Source organism: Anthonomus grandis, chromosome 15, assembly GCF_022605725.1.
Source record: "Anthonomus grandis grandis chromosome 15, icAntGran1.3, whole genome shotgun sequence".
Taxonomy (NCBI): domain Eukaryota; kingdom Metazoa; phylum Arthropoda; class Insecta; order Coleoptera; family Curculionidae; genus Anthonomus; species Anthonomus grandis.
In genome coordinates, this window is record NC_065560.1 from 18,904,479 (window position 1) to 18,913,612 (window position 9,134).

At 31.6% G+C, this 9,134-nt stretch overlaps 1 protein-coding gene across 1 annotated transcript in view; it reads right to left on the minus strand.

Annotated features, from left to right (window-relative positions):
• Positions 1-2,840: 2,840 nt before the first annotated feature.
• The window catches only part of LOC126745138 (protein timeless homolog), an 817,207-nt gene continuing 810,913 nt past the window's right edge, over positions 2,841-9,134 (minus strand). Inside the window, exons 20-21 of the mRNA XM_050452863.1 lie at positions 8,495-8,679; positions 2,841-3,426 (exon numbers count right to left, since the gene is read on the minus strand). Of these exons, the coding sequence (XP_050308820.1) occupies positions 2,932-3,426; positions 8,495-8,679 (680 nt within the window). The 3' untranslated portion in view covers positions 2,841-2,931. The remainder of the gene's footprint in view (positions 3,427-8,494; positions 8,680-9,134) is intronic.

Consider the following 9,134-nt stretch of genomic DNA (forward strand, 5'->3'; position numbering starts at 1 on the left):
CTGATGGAGCAACTCATAAGCACCCAGAAAAACATAAAATGACCTTAGTAAAAAATCGATGGTTTTCGAGATATTGACACTTTAGTGGAAGTCACCAAAATCCTACTCTTGGATCAGATTTTCGATTGTCACGCCTTAAAAATAGATATTTTTTAGAATCTCTTTTTAGCTATGCAACACTGAATAGCCATTTTACTGATCAAAGACAAACATTAAACTAAACGGCCAAAAAATTTAATAAGAAATCTATTCTAAAATAAAGTATTACTTATTTTTATTTTTTTAACTTTGAATTTGACCGCTTATACTGAACCGAAAAATAGTACGGCAACCCGGCTAATACCTTAAAACGTTTGCTCATTTAATCTACTTTTTAAAATTACCTAAATGTTTTTTTAACAGTTTACTATTATTGTGTTATAGTAAAAAATAACCCTAATTCACCTTATATCATTGTAAAAAAATTAAACAAATTTTTAAGTTATGTTTAAAATGTTTTTATTTAACTTAAAAATTAAAAAAATCAAGAGCGAGGGTAATTCTTATCACCATAGCAATAAACAACAAACATTTTTGGAATTTAGTTTGTTTACAGTATTCCGTGAAGTATACGTACTTTTTTGCTTGTATCCTAACGTTTCTGTTACCTTTTGCTTTGGATTTGTTTTTGAGTTCATTTTCCTGTGGACTGTGTTCTTTGAGCTGTTTTTTTTATTGGTTAATCATTTATTATGCCCTTGCCGTATACCGCCCAAGAATAAGCAAACATGCATCTCATCTTCGTGTATTTATTAATGTTCACCGCTCATATTCCGAAGGCAGAATGTCTCATGCTCCTGTTCGAGAGTGAAGACCTCGTATTGATTATGTTGATCAAGTTTTAGAAGAAATTGAATATGATCCGACTACTTCGGAACGAGCAATCGAAAGAAGAACAGGGATACCGAAATCGGTAGTAAACGACATCACTAGGCGATTTCAATATCACCCTTATCATGTTCAACGAGTGCAAAGCCTACTGCCTCGAGACTATGAACCACGCCGACAATTTTGCCGCAGAATGTTGCAAAAAAATCAAGAGGATCCGAATTTTTTAAATAATATACTGTGGTCGGATGAGAGTACATTCAAAAAGGATGGCTTTATGAACATGCACAATTTGCACACTTATGCGTTAAAAAATCCCCATTCTATTCGAGAAGAAAGGTCACAGTACCGATTTAAAGTAAACTTGTGGTCCGGTATCTTGAACGGACGTGTAATTGGCCCATTCAATTTACCAGAAAATTTGAACTGGCGGGCTTATTTAGATTTTTGTCGAAACAATCTACCAATTCTTTTAGAAGATGTTCCTTTCGACAGTCGCCAAATAATGTGGTTCCAAAATGATGGTTGCCCGGCACATTATGCCCATGAAGTTCGACGGTATTTAAACCAAACATACCCCAACAGATGGATCGGCCGACTTGGCCCAATTTTATGGCCTCCCAGGTCTCCAGACCTAAACCCCCTCGATTTTTTTTTACTGGGGTTGCATAAAAGAAAAGGTTTATGCAAGACAAATAAATAATATTGCTGAATTACGGCAGCGAATAAATGATGCAGCCCAAGATCTTAACGCTGCCAGGAATGCAAGATGGATGAATAGGTCATTTATTAAAAGATGCGACGCCTGCATTCACGTTGGTGGTAGACAGTTCGATTATATTATTTGATTTTTTTTTTTAAATTAAATAAAAATATTTTTTGAACATAACATAATTATAAATTTGTTTTATTTTTTTCATAAGGTAGATTAGATTTATCTTTCACTCTATCACAATAACAGTAAAGCTTTTTTTAAAACATATTGGGTAATTTTAAAATTAAATTAAATGAGCAAACTTTTTAAAGTATTAGCCGGGTTGCCGTACAATTTTTCGGTCCAGTATGAGCGGTTAAATTCAAAATTTAAAAAATAAAAATAATACTTTATTTTAGAATAGATTTCTTATTAAATTTTTTGGCCGTTTAGTTTAATGTTTGTCTTTGATCAGTAAAATGGCTATTCAGTGTTGCTTAGCTAAAAAGAGATTCTAAAAAATATCTATTTATAAGGTGTGAAAATCGAAAATCTGATCCAAGAGTAGAATTTTGGTGACTTCCACTAAAGTGCCAATATCTCGAAAACCATCGATTTTTTACTAAGGTCATTTTATGTTTTTCTGGGTGCTTATGAGTTGCTCCATCAGCCCCTTCAGTATTATCGTTGACTTTCCGGACACCCTGTATAAAGAGCAAGTGTGTAACGTCCACACACGACTTGAGTAAAAACTAAAGTGACTTAAGACAAGAATGATAGACAGACCCCAGAGAGATTAAATAAAGTTATTTATTAAAATTATAGTGTGTAAATATATTTAGCAAATTAGTAGGCCAGTTTGCTCATCACAGAGAATCTTATGAAAATGAAATGATGAATTAAATTAAAAGTAGCAGGATAAGTAAAGTATAAACATTAATTTAAAAATAGGTTTTAAGGTTCAAAAAAGTATGAACTGGATAATAGGGAGATGTTTTGCAAATTTTGTTTAAGAACACGATTACTGTACTTTACCGATTAGGGGATCTTGTTTGTGATATCATAATAATTTAACAATTCTTACCTGACTAAATTAAAAAGTAAATCTAAAATTATTGACATGTTTATTAAAAATGTGTAAAGGTGAGTTAGATTAGACGCCAAGCTGTGATTGACGCATTAGAATTACAAACACGGTTTCAAAATTGTACGGCATCGTTTTTTTCTTCATTTTAATACGACTTATTGCTATTTTTAAGGATGTAAAAAAAGTCTCAACAGCAGTGTAATCATTTATTACATATGATTTCTACATATTAAATATAGAAGTTAGCTTCCAGAGGAAACTTAATCCTGGTTTCGTTGTAAGGTTACTCACTATCAGATTCAATTATGATTCTACTACGTTTAGATACGGGAGCTTGATTTTCATCGTCCGAATCTAATAAGGCCCGTTGCCTTTTTCCTTTTAAATTTTCTTCAAAATTCTCTTCCTGGTTCATTACATTAATTTCTGCAAAAATTTCACCATCGTTACTTTTGTCCGAATTTGATCGGTTTTTGTTAGTATTGGACTCCTCATCAGAATTTATATCAGAAGCATTTGATTCTATTGATGGTGACTTTTCAGACCGTATATTTTTATTATTTTCTTCGGAATTATCTTTTACCATAATTCTTAATTTATTGAAGACATTATCATCGTCAGAACTCTCCATATTTGTTAGGCTATAGTCTAATTGTATATCTGCTTTCAATTCTCCTACTGTAACCTGAAGATTATCATCCAACGCTTGATCAATCATGTTGCAGTATTCTTGAAGTGTATCAGGTTTAAGAGCTACTGGTATTCGCCAGTATATTTCCTGAAAAATTTTAAAAAATAATTAAAAAACAAGCATTACAATATCGAAAAATAAATGCAAGAAAGGCTAAAGATGCTACTAATTGGAACTTTATATGGACGACCTTTAGTTATTAGCGGCTATCCGAAACTAATTAGACCAAGTGATAAAAATAGTGAGAGTTCTGGCGACATAGGATTGACCTTTGGATTAGGCACTACCGTTAATATTATTAGATATTACTCGCAGGCAGGTAACTTTCAGATGGCGATTATTAAAGCCATAGACGACGAAGAAACCTTTATACATATATTTAGAAGTAAAACAAGCTCAAAGAATAAATCGTTGAATTGTATAGCATGAATTAGAAAACATGTTCATCCAAGGAACGAGACCGAGGACGAGGCTTCTAAAAATGAATATAACTAGCAGGAACTTGTTTAACGCCATAAACACGGATTACTGTATTAACCCATTCGTAAGTAGACAATCAATTCCAGGAAGATATTCCAAAAACAGTTTTTTCGACTTATAACGGTCACTTTGAATTCAGAAGGATGCCTTTCGGTCTTAAAAATGACCCTTCAACAAAGGGGGATGGACAACATCTTAAGAGGCCTCCAAAATAAAATTTGTCTTGTATACTTGAATGACATTGTCCTTTTCAGCACTTCTCTTGAGGAATATATTTCAAAAAAACATAAGATAAACTCCGACAGCCGAATTCAAAATCCGATTAGATAAATCAGAATTCCTAAAAAAAGAAGTCCAATATTTAGGGCACCTTGTCACAACCAAATGCGTTAAGCCAAATCCTGAAATTTCAGCCATCACGAACTTTCCTATCCCAAAATCTCCACATGATTTAAAATCTTTCTTAGGTTTACTAGGCTACTATAGGCGATTTCGAAAAGACTTCACCAAAATAACAAAACCTATGAAAATTTGTCAAAAAAAAGGTTACAAAATAGCCTACAGTCCCGAATTCATCAATGCATTCAACCATTGCGAACTGCTTAAAAATTCTTCAATACTTCAATATACGATAAACCTATTGCCTACGCCCCTAAACGACGCAGAAGTAAAATATGCCACCATAGAAAAAAAATTACTTGCGATTGTTTGAGCATTCAAAAAAATTTTCAAAAAATTTTCACCCTTACTTGTTTGGCGATAAATTCAAAATATTCACCGAACATACAATACCCATCCCAATTTAATGTTCAAAATGAGCCACCTCAATATCATACACAAATAACTAAAGATATTATAATAAATAACGTAACTCCACAGGCGGATTACACCAATTTATTACCAGTATCCCCATTCAATTTAGTTACACAATATATTCTTGAAAGTTATATAAATAATTTTCATTCTAGATGATATTATTAATAATAAATCGTACCAGTTAATCATTTCCAAAAACCTACATAATAAGCTTATCGTAAATTGAAGAACATTTAAAAAACATCATATATAGAATGTTAAAATTCCAAAATCTTATCCGCAACTTATATTAGAACTTTAAAAAACCTACACTTATAAATGATTGCATACATGTCAAACCTCTAAATATTGCCGAAAACCACCCTATCTTATTTTAACGGGAACTACAGGAAAACCATTTCAATTACTTCATATAAATATTTTTAAATCTGACAATCAAGATTTTTTGAGGATAAGCGATACAGTTTCGAAATTAGGCCAAACTCTCCCATTTCAGCGAAAAACTGTTATAGAAATATGTTCAGCCGTGTCCATTACTTTTCTTTGTATGGTCTTCCTGAGAAAATGATCATGAACAAAGGTCCTGAATTAAAAAATACTACGGTTAAAGAGCTACTTAAATCTCATAAAATAAACATACTTTACAACCCCTTTTCATCATGAATCAAACTCTCCAATAGATCCATACTTACATAGATATCCATTCCTCAACCCAATTTACTCCCTTCGATCTCATATTTGGCCATACCAGTTCAAGAGATCACTTCTAAACCGATTATGTAAACAATCATAAAGAAAAAATTATACAAATCTATGAAGATATAAAAGTTCAATTAGAATCACAAAAACAGAAAACTATCAATAAAGGAAACTCAATATCAGTTTAAGGTAGGACAAAGTATATTCAAAAACAGCGCAAATAGAAAAAGACAAACGATTTTTACGCCCCTTTGAACTAATTCTGAACTGTATAGGGTGTCCCATTTTCGAATATTTGGTGGAGTTTCTCGCTTATAAAAAGAGATAGAGAGCTATCTTGGCTTTTGTGCTACAGGGTGATTTTGAAAAATTAGCATTTGCGTTATCCCTTTTTGTAGATTTTTTTGCGTAGAATAATTTTTTTTTAGAGGTCATAGTTTTTGCGATATTGAAATTTTTTTGATGGACACCCTAAATATATTTTAAAAATGTGTTTGCGCTAGCCAAGAGTTTTATAAAAGCATTGTCTATATTTATGTTTATAAATAGGGTGCCAAAATTATTTTTTTTATTATAATTACAGTAATTGATTAATTTACATTGATAATAGTTGATAATCGGGGGTAACCATGGTAACACAAAAAACACAATGATTATTACTACGTCTATTATTATTATTATTATTTCTATGTCTATTTATTATTACTTCTGTCATTACTACGTATGTAGTATTTGATTTTTAAAGTTTCTGCCTCTTTAAAATTATTCCTGATTACATTTTTCCAAATTTAGTGCTGATATTTATTATTCGTTGTTTTTCTTTATAGTTAGGTATTATTATTATTGTTGTTTGATTTTTTTTTATATTGCTCAAAAGCAAAAATTTGAAAACTATAAGAAATATGATATGAATACCTGCTACATATTATCTAATGAAAACGCCGACCAGGCCTTAGAACTCTATCTGAATAGATGGGTTAATCTTTCTCTTAGGATTCATTTTTTTTTAATACCTATTTTTTCATATAGATATCCCAAAAGAAGACAAGCCGGGAAAAGAATATTAAAGAAATTTAAACCTCGACCCCGAGTTTACAACAAAGAAACAAATCAACGTTTTAGCAGTTGTTCAAGCCACCGTCGAAAATAGATTAAGAGACCGGTGTTTCTATAATAAAAGTGCAAATGACTTAAAAAAACATAAACTGAAACCTTGTAGAAGAGGGAAAAATTCCTAGCTTACTGACACGTGAGTACATTCCATTCGTGCTAACTTATTTTGAGTTAGCACTGATGATGGCTCATACGCCGAAAGCGCTCCGCTAAGCTTTTAAAAATCTTTCTCGAGAGCTCTGAATACATCTAGTTTGATTAATTTGCGTGAAACCTTATAAACTTGTTCATCATCTGCGCCCCGGTAATGTTGAATATTACAGTTCTGCAATTAGTTTATAAATATGAAAATTTAGGGCAATAATTTAGAAAACAAAATAGTTTGGTCAGACGAGGCATATTTCACAAGTTCAGGAATTGTTAATAGACACAACTCGCGGTTTCGGAGTCAAGAAAACACCCATGTGATTTTTCCTAGGGAGGGTCGAGGCAGGTTTAGATTTAATCTCTCCTGCTTTATTTTTAACCGAAAAATAGTTTACAAGATTTATGAAGAAAATCTAATGTGCTCTCTAAACTTTAATGAGTATTTACAAATTTAAAAAGAAAATACCATGAACATTTTAGAAGATGTATTGGAACCTACGGATTTTTTCGATGGCCACCACGATCACTTCTCGGATCTCTCAATTTTGTTTTGTGGTGGTATTAAAGAATAAAATTTATTCAAGGCAAAATGCGAACAGACAACAATTAAAAATTGCAACGGAAAATGTGTTTGCAGAACTACAAAGACCATAATTTATTTTGGAAAATGCTATTAGAAGAATTTATACGCCTTGGAAAACTTGTCTGAGATATAATGGTCTGAATTTTGAACAATACTTGAGATTTTTTTTTAATTAGGTTGCTGTAAAATTTTTTAAGTTTTCTATTATATTTTTATATTTATATAGATTTTTTGTTATTATTTTAATAAATTTAATAAAAGAGTGTTAGCTATTTGGCCTTTGTAATGTATCAACGATTTTCCAAAATCCAATACGTAAGTAATGATAGAACGTCAATCATTTTGTTTACTTGCGTTACCATGGTTGCCCAGGGCTATGTACTATTATCAATTTAAAAAATCATTTTGTCACGTTATTTATAAAAAATAAATTTAGACTATGCTATATTTTTATGAAGCTCCTAACCAGCGGAAACAGATGTTAAAAAATTTATATGGTGTCCCATTAAAAAAAATAGTTATGACAGTATCTCAAAAGCAGTGACCTCTAAAGAAAATTTGACTACGTTATTGGATTCTACGCAAGAAAATCGACAAATATCAGTTTTTAGAACTACACGGGATGACTGAAAATGCTATTTTTTTTTCAAAATCACCCTGTAGCACAAACATTAAGATAATTATGGCAAATTTGATTATTGCACCTTTGGTATCATTAAAAAGTAGCACGGTGTCGCAAAAACCGCATCTTTCTATTTCTTTTCATCAGCAAGAAACCCCATAAAACATAGGAAAATAGGATACCCTGTACTTACAGATTAGTAGGTAACTAAGTAACAATAGGCTTGACCTCACATCTGTCATTGATACTGCTATCCCAAATAACAACAACTTAAAAGCGAAATACAACAAAAATTGCGGAGGCTAATTGATTATAGCTCAGAAAGGTTCATAATTTATGCACTTTCAAGCTAGGCTAATCGATTATAGCTCAGAAAGGTTCACAATTTATGCACTTTCAGGCGGATCATTACACTGGAATCTGGAACACCAGATTCAAAGAAAATGTATTAGTCATTAGCCCAATTAGTGTTTTTCATTGATTTAATGTCATTTAATTTCAAACTTTATAATTTTAAATTTGAAAAGCAACGACTTACCGTCAACACTGCGTTCTAATTTTTTATAATTTCTATCATTTAATTATGAAAAACTACTAAAACTACAAACGCACACGATATAATTTGATACTAGTCAACGCTTTTTTTTCGATTTCTTTATTACTCCTAACGAGCGAAAGCAAGTAGATGCACCCACCTGTTCGTCGAACGGCGGACAGACACCGAATGCTTTGAGAAGTCTCTGAAACTCGACGTTTTCCATTGCCGCCTCAGCATAATCCATTACTGGGACTAATGGAATGCCTTCAGAATTTCCGACTTCGTAATCATCAATGGCATCGCCTAAGCTCTCTCTCAACCACTGCAGGGGTTCCTGCATTTCTAAGAGATGAAATAGTAATTAATTATTACAGTAAGTCGGAAAAATGCAACTAGAAACTCAATAAGTCATAATATAAACCCCCAATTAATTATAAAACCAATATAATTTGAATCCACGTAATATAATATTATTAAAAATCTTTATATTAAAAAAACAAATTTGTCATATTTATGATGGTTAAGTTATATGACGGTTAAAGTTGTATATTATATTAATTGAACGACTCAATGCAAAAGCTGCTTAAGTCACATTTCTGCATTTTTTGATTTTTGAGTGGCAACTTTTGCCAATATCTTTAATTCTTTCCAATATGTACCTAAGTCAAGATATGAACATGTCATTTTATTACTTTTCAAATTATTGCCTACTTCAATGCAAAATATACTTAAGTCCATTAGTAAACATACGCTTTAGTTCACTGCAAAAAGTCCCATGATAGCTAAACATAATATTT